The following is a 13873-nucleotide window of genomic DNA, read 5'->3' as shown; positions in this document are numbered from 1 at the left end:
AAGATAATACTTAATTGCTCTGTTTTTTCAGACTTCATTTTGCCTTGTCACAGGACAAAAAGAAAAAAAATATTTCTAATTGTTTGGTTCATATCCTCTATTACCTACCTTTTTTCTTATCCTAATCTCTAGTCTAAATCAAACAGTCCCTTTTTCAGACTCAGGTAGAAAGATATCTTTGCTTATTAAACTAATAATATATTTTGCCTGTATTTTTAATTTTGCTCTTACTGATTTTTTTTCTTCTTTTTTGGGATAAAGAACAGAGAACAGTAGAGAGGAGTTTTCCAATAGATTCTTTCTGCATCATAGTACTTTGGCTGCTGTAGACAACCAACCAGTAGTTCTTACTAAACTTTCTGTATTACTGGCAAGTACTTTTCTTTTTTTTTCCTCCCCTGGTACCTATAAATTTAGAAGTAAAGATAATAGGCCAAATTAACTTGCAGGCAATTCCATTCATCTCCTTTATGACTGTGTCCATAAATGAACATGCAAACCAATGAATAAAACCATCATGGTTATTACTTCAGTAAAGTAAGGCTTTTAAAATACAAGGAGTACTTTTGATGCTAAACTCCTTAATAAAAACCCAAAACTTGAATGTTATTACCCTAGTATTTTTTTCCCGTGTGCTTACTTATGTCGATAAATGAGGTTAAACAGGAGGTGAAAGTCTTCTTCAATGTACACTAAGCTATGATGCAAACTTTATTGTGGAAAGAAACCATCTTGAATCTAAGCATTCAAGATCATTTACTTGGCTGTGACATATACACTGTAAAAAAAAGGTGTAAGTAGAAGATAATAATCTTTTTGATCCATTAATGAAAATTTATTCGGGCCATTTCTGTACAAGCATTGCATTGCCAACATAGACTAATGTATAGCTGTCTCAAAAATCATTAAATGCATCTTGAAATTGAACACTGGTTACAAATTATTATTATCCCTTCTAAAATCAATTAATAATTCTATTTCTGTATTTATCAGTTTTCCTCTGGCATTATAAAACATACTGAAGATTGCAGTGCCTGTACTGCAATTTTGTGGATGTTTGTTCAACATTCCACTTTGGTTTAAAAACATAGTGAAGAATGACCATCAGGGTCAATATACTTGTATAAAAATGTTCTCAGTTTAATGCTTTGCTTTATTCCCAGCTCAGTCTTAAATGACATGGAAAAAGAAAAGTAATTTGATTAATTGAAATGCTGCTTTAAGTGATTGTGTATATAGCTCTCTGCCTCTTGAGAAATCATTAGCTTGCACAGCAAACAGCTACATCTACTCTCACTGCAGGAACTCCAAGAACTTTGTGCTGACATTTGCAAGACTATTCATGCTGCATACAACACAAATTTCCCCAAACACTGTACTAAATACATATATAGTAAATGATACCAAAAGCAACAATGATTTTTTTTTTCCCCTCATAAACTGAGTATCTGTTTCTTGGTGGTATTGTTACTTCAGGACTTCAGTACCTGGAGTTCCCAGGTGACACTGATAGAGATTTATTCTGACCTAGAAGTGTTTACAATCTAACTATGTCTTTATGGAAGTATTGCGATGACAAAAAGGTCAAAATTATGTTATTACATATAGTTCAATGCATTTTTTCCTCAGTATGCAAGCAGAGCATATGCCAACAGCAGTCATAGAAGAAATATTTTTATGGCAATTTTATGATTCAGTGCTGTTGGGGCTGGGCAGTAGCAAAGAATATGTTATTAATATTACAGAGGTAATCTTCCTAAGTATAGCCAAGACTTAAGACAGAAGGCTTCTGTGAGAAGGTTTTACTAAGATGCAGTCATTGTGTTATGATCTCTTACTAAAAGACTGGTTTAAATGTAAATTAAATCACAGCAAGAATATGTACATCCCCCAAGTGACAGATGAGCACAGTGACAGTGGGAATGCACACTGCCAGCTCCAGCTCATCTCTCACATAGCCCTTCTCAGACCTGAGACTTCCATTTCATTAACCTGTATCAAAACCCCTAGGAAACCACTAGAGCAGGCAGGAGTCATCTTAAGACAAGACTGCTGGGTGACTGGAAAGGCAGCTGTAAGACCCGAGCCCTGTCTGTGTCCAGTCTGCTATAACAGTGCCAACCTGGGAAGCACAGGAAATAGCAAAAGGCTCCTCTGATTAGTGAAGAGATGGCTTAAGATGTATATAGAAGCCCCATCACAGCTCCCAGAGACGTTTTCTGATGCAAAGAACAATCTTTTGGCCATTCCTTGCCAAGAATAGCCAAAAATAAGGTAGAGGCTGCAGTAATTAACTGTAAAAGCCAAAAATTAGGGAAATTCAATGATCAGAAAAAAACGTTTTCAAGGCCAAAAGCTTTCTATCAAGTTTTGTTGGAAGCAAAATTCAGGGAGAATAGATAAGAGGGGTCTGGATATTTTGAGACATGGGATATTGTGTGAGGAAGCATACATAATGCATTGCTATGGTAATGGTTGCCACAGTTGGTATCTTATGTGGAAAAAAAAAAAAATTCTGTAAAAGTGTACTTACGCAAGCAACTGCTACTTCAGTCACAAGAGCAGTTTAGTTATCTATACTATCATAGAACTTCTCATATTTTACATTTTGTGTAGCAGAGGAAGCAGTTTACTGAAGTGACCATTTATATGGAGGAAATGTAGATTACCCTGAGCTGAGCAGGCTACTAAAGGAAGAGTCTGGTCTTTATTATGATGTACTGTACTTACAGGGTCTGATAACTGCTAATGTGCCAACAGTTGCAAGAAATTACAATAAGAGACTGGAAAGAGCTTTAAATGGTATTTCTAAAGTCGAAATACCCAAAAGACTTGGGAAAGACACTTGTTCTGAGCTCTTTATTTCCTTTGCTCTTCTCATCCTTCACTTCTCTTTTACAGTTCTTTCTACTGCTGTCTATAGCCACGGCTTATCTGTTCCAGGTTCCAAACTGAGATAAGCAGCTTCCTGTCAAATGAGCCAATGCTGCTGGATGAATTGACCTTGACATGACTGCTGCGATGCCAAAAGCCACAAGCCAAGGGTGACAATTGTTACGTATGTCATGGCTAATTTGTATTGTTGATGCATGTCATAAAAATACCAGGTAGTAAAGACACAAAGGAGTGCAGTCCCTTGGTTTATTAAAATCTAATCTCTTGAACCTCAATAAACACTTGTGATCAGGCACAACCTGAATAAAACCTTTCCATATGTATGTTACCTGTAGTATTAGCTTCTAGTTTGCAAAACACATTTGCCCTGATAATACAGGCAAAATTAGGGATGGCACCCTCAAGGCAGGAATACTGGCAGTGACTTGGGCATGCCAAGTAGCAGGTGTTTGGAGGAAGCCAGTCAAGGTTTCGTCTCACTATTTTCTGGCAAGAAGTGGCTGTTTTTCTTGATCCTTGATTGCATTGGCTCAATGCATCCTCTCTTGCAGAATACCATCCATGAGGAGGTGCATAATCCATGAGAATTTTCTCTTACAGATTCTTCCCACATAAATTTCATCAGGAGAGCAGGATTTTTTTTCTGTTTCCACTGCCACTACAAATCATTCAGATGTAGAGGAAAACAGGACCATTCATTAAGGAGCTCTGTACTCCAAGCACATCCAAAAACCTCCTTTGAGGACTAACTACTTCTCTAAGTAATCCCTGGAAGTAGGAAAATATGAGGTAGATGCAAGCACCAGAACAGCATGCAGTATTCCAGGTGTGAGCAAATTGTGGCATTATAGACTATTATATTTCCTGTTTTGGTCTTTTTCCCTTTCCTAAAAAACACTTGTATTTTTGGATTGCTGCCATGCACTGAGTTGATGTTTTTGTGAAAATGTCTGTCACAATCCAAAACTTTCACTTCTGAGTGACAACAGGCAACTCAGACTTTACCCCTTTATGAATAAAGCCAAGAACACGTATATAATTTCACATTTATCTGCATTAAATTTCCTCTGCCATTTTTTTAACCAGTTACTTAATCTTAAGGCCCATTTACAGTGCTCTGCACAGCTCTCACACATCCTATGTTGAGTAAATCCTCAGCAAATTTTTCCACTTCACTGCTAAGGTCTTCCAATCAATTTTCGAGTTTGTTAGGGAAAATCAATCCCCTGCAGAATTCTACTGGTGACTTCTCTCTGGGTTGTCCCTGTGCTCACATGGTTGAAGGCTTGTTGCAGGGGAATGTGGTATTCAGCATGGCTCTGTAAAGGTGCTGGGGAGCTGTGTGGCCCCTTGTCTTGGACTTCCTGCATGAGAATCATCTGCACTTCTGTGCTATGCTCTGTCCCTTGTGCTGGGATCTGCACACCAGCGAGAGCTGATCAACCCAGTCTGTGCCTTCCTCTGTGCCTGACACACTGGGCAGGAAGTGAGTGGATTATTTGGCATTTCCCAGCAGTGGAGGACTGTGCAATTTCTGTCAAGATTCTGCATTAACTGAGTTCTTCTTGAGAGGGATTTTTTCTATATGCAGTCCAGACCTATGGTCTTTGTCATCTGATTTGACCCCCGTGTAACATACCCCCTTTCATGGGATCAGACACAGGTAAAAAAGAATGAACTTCAGAAATCTAACTTCAAACCGAAGGTAGGACACTAATATCCTTTGCTAAAGGAATGCTTTGGGGCATAGAAAAAGTGTTTTAGAGCAAAGGAAGTTTAACAGTACACAGCCTTGTGACCCAAGACGCAATACAGCAGTTCAGTAGGGAAACTGTAGAATATGAGTAGGAAGTCCGTAGAAATACAATTTGTTTTCCTAAACATATCCAAAAAAAGGAATCATATATTAATCTGTTGGAACTGAGTGAGTACAGCCAAACAAATACAACCTAAACATTTGAATATCTATGGCATTTTATTATTTGGTTTGCACTTCATGGGCTTGATTTACCACTACAGTGCACTTAATTTTGCTGTCTTCATATGGAACATGGGTATGAAAGTTTCCAAATCAGCAAGGAATTCCAAATTCCTGAAGTGTGAAAATTATCATATCTCTGATTTTGGGCTCATACTCTTCACTGGTTTGTGTTTGGATGCCATTTTTTCTTCTCTGGGAAACACAGACTATGAATTTAGTTTGCCACATTCAATGAAGGAAAGGAAGTATTTGCCACTATGCCTTTGAAACATCAAAGTTACATTTGCATGGGTTGGTAAGGAGCACAGACTCATTAGCAATGTTAGCAAATCAAACCGAGAAATGCTTCTAAATGTCCTGTGTGTATCCTCTGTATCTGTCTCCGTGTGTGTGTGTATTGTGTCTAGGAAAACAAATCATTATGCTATTGTTACAATTCTAAATAATCATTCACAGTTATAATTTCAAATAGGCAGCCAAGGAATTGTACTGTAGTGCAGTACCATCTAGTGGCCCCATTGAACAGGGCTTTATGGGAGACAAGTGTTCAGTGTTAACTGCTGAATGCTGCATTTGTTGATGCTCTTTTTTATTAGTGTCAAGTTTCTGAAGGAACACAAAACACATGCAAAATATGGCATAAACACTCTACTATCTAAACCAGTAATGATGTTTAGAGGTGTCAGATGCCAATATATGTCCAAATAAATTTTAGAAATCTGGTGCTGTGGCTTAACTCTGCACTTCTTTCTGAATACATGCTGTTTACATGATTTGTATACATTTTTTGTTATTTAAAGCAAAGCAGAGACTGTTGCATTTACAATAGAACTTATAATTAGTGAAGTTTTGCCACACATAAGATTTTTTCCTGTGCAAAATGATAATTTTCAAATCACAGATCACAGAATTTTCTGAGTTGAAAGGGACCCACAAGGATCATCAAGTCCAACTCTTAAGTGACTTAAGGCAGTCACATCCGGTGACTGAACCCACAACCTTGACTGGGTTATCAGCACCATGTTCTAACCAACTGAGCTAACATTGAAAATCAACTTATTTAAGAGCTGTGAAACACAATTCCAATAGATTCAGAAAGGTATATTCTACTGTGGAACTGAGCCATTCTAAAATTATAACGAAAGTGGGAAATCCATAAATCAGACTTCAAACATGAATTAATTACATGCACTATAAAGCATGTCTCACACAATCATAATCCTTTTACATGAAAATGGAAAAGCTGCGTGCAAAAATCTCTTGTTGCTCACAGTGTGAAAATAGATGGCTTGTTTTGTAACAACTACAAAAAATAGTATCTGATTTTCACAGTTTGGATATTACTTACTCTGATAATTTATTTGACAGCCTCTGTAGCACAATCTTTTCTTAATACATGGGAAAGTAACATCTCTATGTACTATTAATGCTACTGAGAGTTGCTTCCTTCAGCATATTAGTTCTCAATCAATAGGAGAATAAAAACCGTTATTGGAGGAGAAAACAGAAAGTCCAAGGAAAATAATTGACTATTTTCTTTATGTTATCTGCATGATTTTTATAGGACCAGCACCAACAGTCCAGTGATGCTTGAGAGAAATATAAATAGAAAAAAACCAAACAACAGACCACCAAAAAACCCAAAAGACAACAACAACCTACACCAAAAATGTGTTGAAAACAGTACTAATTTGAGGTCATATTCAGGCAATTACTGACCCTACCTATAATTCCATCTATTGGTCTAATAGAGATTGTCCTGTTTTGGAGAGGATATTCTGGGAAAGAAGGTACAGAGAGGACAATGAACAGAACTCGGGACAATATTTTCTGGCCCCAAACCAGACCAAGACCATATCCTTAGCACTGACTTGCAGAAGTCATGCAATATGGTACTTCTGTCTGATATTTTTGTGAGGGTATTTGTAGTTAACCTGCTTGCCCTAAGAATTCATAGACCAAATCCCAATAGGCAACCTCAAACTTACTCAGTTTCACTTGTGTTGTAAACCACATTTTTATTGTGTTAATCAGAAATTATAGAGCTGTCTCAAGAGGAGAAATTATGAATCTAGAGTGGAGTATCCTTATTAGGGATTTCACCTTTAAATTAAAAATTTTGCACACCTTTTGCATCTTTAGTTTTATTTTCTTTTTGCCCAATTTGCTTTACTGGCTGATAATATAATGGCTGTAGTTGGTTGATTCTTAACTAACAAGGTCATCCTATTGTTTAGAACTGAGGGGATTTTACTCTTCCCAGACCATCTATTCTGCAGTGATAAGATCTTAATACTTGTCTAAACATAGGTACAAAAACATAGCTTTTCAGTTGCTATGTAATTGTGGAACCTCTCTTATTGTCTGTATTATCAAAGAACTGTAGCTCACCATGATGGTCTCACTAACATCATCTGGAACTTTGCTATTTACTTCAGAGGCAGAAATTTCTTGTTCTTCACAGGAGTGTCGGTGTGTCTCACATTTTTTTATTATTGGGAAAAAAACGCAAAGAATTTAGAATATTTACAAATACTGAGGAAAGGGCAGGGAAGCTATTTTCCATTTTCTGTTTATTATTCATCTCATCTTTTCTAACTACTGCTACATATTTCTAGTTTTCTTTGTGCCCCCTGTAGTCATGCACCATTTTGTTTATGGGTGGTACTTTCTGTCTCTGACAGGTTGCCTCGTTGATAAGGGCGCTGCAACTGTGGTTTGTGATGTGTGAGCTTCTGCACAATATGGGCAGGATATTTGCTTTGCTGGCAGCTTTCTTGTTGTCTTCAAAAGTGAAGCTGTCTTTTCCACAAACTGTTACAAGTGCTTGAGACTCTCATCTCCACGAATCCCACGTTGATTGTGTTTGACACAGGTGTGGCACTTAAGAGAAAACGGACATAGAAGAGTTACATAATGAATTTTTCTCTTGGATGGAGGAGATGAATGTCAGCATAGAACAGAAGGTGTGGAAAGACTGGTGTGTTTTTAACCTGGTGTCCAGGTATGGTGTTTTTCCCAGGAACTGGTGCTGAAGTAAATTGTGTGCTATTGCACACCAGTTTGTCTTTTCATTGAGTTCTCTGTTTCCAATACAGGGAACTATTCCCTCCTTGCTGTGTGGGTTCTGGGGCTACATCAACTTCCACACCTAACACTGATACACCACAGAGGGAGTATAGCCCCAGCACTGTTTTGTTTTATTCTTCCAGGGTGCATGCAGAACTGATGTGCCATATACTTCTTGTAAGGTAGGATATATATAACAATCTTACAGTGACACTACATGGCTCCATAAATACTAACACTGACATCTTTTATATCTGGTTGGGGTTTTTTGAGTTATCAGGTATTTCCAGCATAAGCTGGCTTCAGGAAAGCTTTCCTACTTTTCTATTACTTCCCTAATGTGATTCTTTAGCTGCAGGCGCTTCTTAATTGGTTTGGTTTTGTAAGTGAATTGCTTTGTGTAGTTAGAGGACCAGTGCTACAAAATGAATCTTTTAAAATCCAAATGGCACATATTCAGATAGTGAATGACTACAGGTCTCCTGGAACTCCTGCAAATGACTATGGAGAAATGAGTTCTGACTGGGATTTCAGTAGTTGTGGGTATAGATCAGCCCAAACTGTACAATTTGGGCCCATACTGTGTTGTATCGTGTGTCTTCATACTCCATTACCATTTCATGTTTCACTGCTACTCAGGATGAACTTAACCTCATACAACCACAATTTTTTCACTATCATTTCACAGTCATTAATTTTTACTACATTTCTAAAAACTAGTGTAATCCAGTCACTAGCTGAACCTTAACAAAACTAACCTAGGCATGCAAAGTTATTAAAGCCTTCATAATTTACTCTTTATATCCTACTGACATATCAAAACAGGACAGCTTTTAGCTACTTTTCAAGACTTTTCTCAGAATGTTTCTGTCTTAGCTGGACATGTGTAAATTACCTACAGTACTTCCTAACAGCTAATGATCTATTGTGAGCTGTAGCCCATTCTCATCTAGGTTCCTTATTGAATAGGCAAAGCATGACTCCAAACACACAACTGCAAATGCCAGAACTGAATACTAACTACATAAAATGAAGCATTTTAGGATTTCCCAAGGTTTTATTTCTCCTCTTTTTATGTTCAAATCTCTGAAGCAGGGACTTAAATCCCAGTATCCCAGCATGTATCAGGTCACATGCTGTTCTTAATAGGTCTTCCTCAGTTTCTATTCCTCTGAAAGTAAATAAAAACAACAGAAACTGTGATGTTAACTTAGGCTGTCTGTTACACTCCAAGCAAATGTCTGAGTGAAATGGACTTCTACATACAGACCTAGTCCTTGAACACTGAAAACTAGCAGTGTCATCAATGCATTACATCACTACTGAATACCTGTAGCAAAGAGCAGAGTTGATCCCCAGCATTCATCAGCATCAAAAAATCAACATCCAAAGATGTTCTTTATACAAAGTAGAATTGTACTTTACAAATTCCAGGTAAAATCAAATGCAGTTAAAGCCTTGAACGCTTCCATGGTACTTCATTTATATAGAAACTAAGTCATGGGAAATGTTGTGATTATTAAAGACATCATGACAGTGATAATTTTAACCTGTATTTGTTGAATGATTGGTTCAGTTGTTCCTCAGCAGAAAGGCTTCCTTCTTGGTCGCTCATCTGACAGGATTCATGAAGCTCCATCTCTGCTACAGCTCTCAGTTTTGTTTGCTCTGAGAACGCTGGGAAATGCATACAGTCTGCATAACAATAAAGAAATTTCTCTCATAGCTGATGCATAATTCAATATAACGTCTACAGTTTGATGTAATTCTGTCAGTGATGTTACATTTGGATAAGTGGCTGGTTTAGGTCAACGCAATCTCTTTTGACCTTTTATACATAAAGTTGTTTCCCTATTCATATTTCCAATAGACCTGAGATATACAGGTCAGACAATTTATAGAAATTTGGAAATAACCTAAAATTCTTACTCCATATAGAATTCTGTCTGGTCAATGAAGAACTGACTTTCTGTTGTATCATATGGGCAAGTAGTAACCAACTGTTTCTCCCCATGAAGTCACTGGGGCTTTGTTTTGTACTATAATGAGAATTGTAAGCAGAGGAATCAAGTAATTAATCTTGAGGCATCAGTGGTGCTGTAACACCCCTTAAGTTACTGTGAGTGTAATTCTTTGAAATAATGAGGTGAAAGAGTTCAAAGTGGTATTAAAACAATTATGTGCAAGCAACAATACATCCTTCAGTGGCCACATTTCCCTAGCACAGTTCACAGTTTCTGCAGTGAGCTACATTAGTCCAGAGCCTGAGTGACCCCTTGGAATCAAGCCACATTTCCAGCACCTGTCAAATGGTTCTTTCTGTAGGGCATGCAGACAGTGGAAACACATTAAAATAACCACGTCTGCCAACAGGGGCAGGTCCAGAGAACAGAAATTGGCCCCCACTGTACATGCAGCTAATCAATCAGAGGGATTGATTCTATTCTGTGTGCTCAGTCAGCCTGCCATAAAGAGTGTGTTGAACAAGTACAATGGGCGGGATGGCACACAACCGCTCTGGTAGCTGGGTGTTGATGCCACATAGCACAGGCATAGCAGCTCCTCGTCATACATCTAGACTGCATTCCATCGTTTTGATTCCTTTGCCCTATCAGTCAGCTTTTAGAGGGTGGAGAAGAAAATTACTGTAATGGAAATAATGAACAATGTTCTTTTTCATCATGTCTTTGTGTGCACCTTGTAACATGGTTTAGCAAAATCAATCTATAAAAATCCACAGTGTCATAACACATAATGTATTTTAATTGAATCTGCAACATAATCTGTGCATGAATTTGAACAGATTATTTGCATGAATTAATGTGAATATATAGCGTGTGTTTTTCTTTGCCTGCTATCCAGTCAATTATTACTAGCAAAAACAGATTCTAAAAGTAGCTTTGCACATTTGATAAGCACTGTTGGGGGAGGGGAAGGAGGAAAGAGTGTAATAGTGGCTGAGCTAAGGCAGCCTGAGGCATTTTTCTGCCTACACAAGGCACAGACAGACAGAATGGATTGGGGACGCTGTTTCACCAGTATCCTTTACTCTTTTGGAAATGTGCGACATTGGCTTTCTCCTTTTTTTCTGTATCTCTTGTGATGTTGTCAGGGAGACAGGGTCCTTGACTTGCACCCAGTTGCTGAGGCCATCCCCCTTTAGAGCAGCACTACCCCCAAACCTTGTACCCACTGGAAGATTGAAATCTGGTCTGTGACAGGCCCCTGCACAATCTGTTTAGGTGGCATAGAACAAAAATCTCCCTGCACTGTTGCTTCAGTTAATTCAGAGGAAGCCCAAACTTCATTCCAAAGAGCGTATTCCAAAATACCTGGCTTTATAATGTATTTATAATCCATTGTATTTATATTTATATGCTTTTTCAAAAAAATGATAGCATAAAGAGGCCCTAAGTAGCCTTTTTATAGCATGGTTGTCTGTGAAGAACATTGTACATGTATTAAAATCCCTAACAACATTTGTGAACCTCCTTTGATTTTCTTTTTACTGCCATAATACCTTACTGTAAATTGATATTGAAAAGTTACATTAAATGGGCATCTTTTCATAATTAAATTAGGGTAAAATGTCTGTTGCCTTCTCATGTAATTAGAACTCAAACTGTCAATTTTAAAAGTAATCAGGTTGTCAAGAGAGGACACAATCTATCGCTATTTTAAAGGTCAGAATTGTTTCAGATTTCAATTTTTCATATTTAGTTTATTAATATTTTTATGGAACTCAGACTTACTTTTTTTATTTATAAATAATTGTGATATTAAGGTGTTTAAACCTGGTGCTGAATGGATCAGTGAAAGATGTGACTATTTTAATTAAATTCTAAAAGGACATTCTGTATATAACCTTTGAGCACAACCCTGCAGTCATTGCTGAGAAAAACTCTAACTGACTTGATAGACTGAAATTTAGAATATAACAGACACAAAAAATAAAAATAGGTCAGTAAGATATAATTGTAAACACTCTACACATTTTTCGCATTATCTTTTCTAGTATCTGGCAAGACATTGTTCCGCAAATAAGTACGGATAATGCCTGATGTCCAAATAACGTTTCGGTTAACTTCAGTTGTAGTGTTGATATTTAGTAATACAATCCTTTTTCATGCAGTTGTTTACAGACAGATACAACAAATAATGTGACTTACAAGAAAAATGTGAAAGGGATCACTTACTCGGGCATTATCCCTATAGAACTTCTCAATCTATTTTTAAATATTTCAGAAACGGGAAGGAACGTAATCAGTGTTGCATTTCTTATCTAAGCATTATCAATAATACTTAGAAATCCTTTCCCATATTCTGACTTTTATTTATTAGTAGCAGCAATTTGAACATTCAGCATTTTATCAGTTTAAATATTCTAACAATAAAATGTATTTAATATTTTTTTCTTCTGATTATTTTCTCTTTTATAACGAAGAAACATAAAGGCAGCAAATACTGTATCTGGTTTAATGCAAGAGAGAAAGTAAACACTAATTATAGCAAATAACTATTAGTGTCAAAGGATTGCAAGACATTACCAATATACACTTAAGCATTTCAGAGCAGACAGTGACCTTACCTTCATAGCCAGGGAGAAAGCATGTCAGCAAGTTAGGAGAGACCTCCTCCAAAATGGAATAAAAGGCAGAGAAAGCACCTGGGCCTTTTAAAGAGAGTTTATCTAGAAAATATTCAGTTCTCTCCTTGTAGCTCTCCTGGGACCAAATGTCTTTGTATTCCTCCAAGGAAAAGACTCGCTTGTAAACCAAATATGACAGCACTTTGTTCACGTCCAGCTCTTCCAGTATTTTCTCTCTCTGATTGCTTGGGATTTCAGAAAGCCACTTTTTCCTGTTTTCATTTTCTCCTTTGGTAGATTTTGCACAGTTATAAAACCAAGATTTGGCTGTTCTTCCAAACATTTTGATATTTAAATAGAAAATATAAAATTCTACTTCTGCATTTATTGTGCAGTATTCAGTATGCAAAATAAACATAATGTGGATGGCTAGAATGCAAATACATACTGCTGTCTGTAATTATTGTAATTCCAATGGAATAAAGAAGGCCTACAGACAAATTATAAAGAAATCCAGCTCAATGCCTGCAGCCTCCTAAGAGGATTACATTACACTAATTAGCCCTTTACAACTGTTAACAGCTTCTGAACCGTAATGATGAGACTGAGAATTGCTTAGTTACTGTTACTTTTTAATTCTGTAACTGATCTTCAAAGATATCCCTTTGCAAAAAATAATTCATTCTAGAAGACAGCTGATCAAACTGAAATAATCTGTACAAGCTGGTACAGGACATAAAATAAAGCATCCTTTGTACACTTTAATTTTATATTCCTCAGAGGCCATACCTAGTACAAATGCCCTCTACTTCTTGCTCTTCCATAAAATATTGGCTTTAATATGCTATGGAATTACACATTTAGAAAGCATGTTTCTATAAATATTTTGTAAACATATATGCAAAAAGGTTAAAAAAAAAAAGGTTACAGAATATGACCTTTTTGTGAAGGTAAATACATAACTATTAAGAATAGCAACATTTCTGCATGTTTACATTTTTATGGCTTTTCCAAGCAAAATAAACCATGTAGCGTCCATTTCCTGAGCCAGGTTTACCAGTGGAGATTACTGCAATCCCAGTGGAGGTGTCCTGCCACTGATAATCATTCACTGAGGATCACACATTACATAACCTCCCTTATGCAAATGCTCCTTTGTATGTGGACTTCTCGGTCTTGTTTTCATACCTTCTGTCAACATAAATTCCCTGTATAGAAAAGCTATGAATACTTCCTGCCTCCTCCTCCTCCTCCTCCTCCTGTTTCTTAGTCTATTTTTTCTATTTCCATTACTTCCAACTGATAATGCATCCATGGCCTAGCTCGTGTGGCCTTACCTG

At 37.0% G+C, this 13873-nt stretch overlaps 1 protein-coding gene across 8 annotated transcripts in view; it reads right to left on the bottom strand.

Annotated features, from left to right (window-relative positions):
* Nucleotides 1-12941, bottom strand: part of TJP1 (tight junction protein 1) — a 190405-nt gene extending 177464 nt beyond the window's left edge. For 2 of the 8 annotated variants that reach the window (XM_042039671.1, XM_042039673.1), the window contains exons 1-2: nt 12534-12941; nt 9496-9640 (exon numbers count right to left, since the gene is read on the bottom strand). In XM_042039671.1, the coding sequence (XP_041895605.1) occupies nt 9496-9640; nt 12534-12876 (488 nt within the window). In that variant the 5' untranslated portion in view covers nt 12877-12941. The remainder of the gene's footprint in view (nt 1-9495; nt 9641-12533) is intronic. The other 6 variants (XM_042039670.1, XM_042039681.1, XM_042039672.1 and 3 more) reach the window with 6 other exon arrangements.
* Nucleotides 12942-13873: the final 932 nt, after the last annotated feature.

Source organism: Corvus kubaryi, unplaced genomic scaffold (assembly GCF_017639235.1).
Source record: "Corvus kubaryi isolate FWS band 111438036 unplaced genomic scaffold, C.kubaryi_AGA036_p1.0 37394, whole genome shotgun sequence".
Taxonomy (NCBI): Eukaryota; Metazoa; Chordata; class Aves; order Passeriformes; family Corvidae; genus Corvus; species Corvus kubaryi.
Note: the sequence above shows the minus strand (reverse complement) of the source record. Positions and strands in the feature narration are given on the sequence as shown.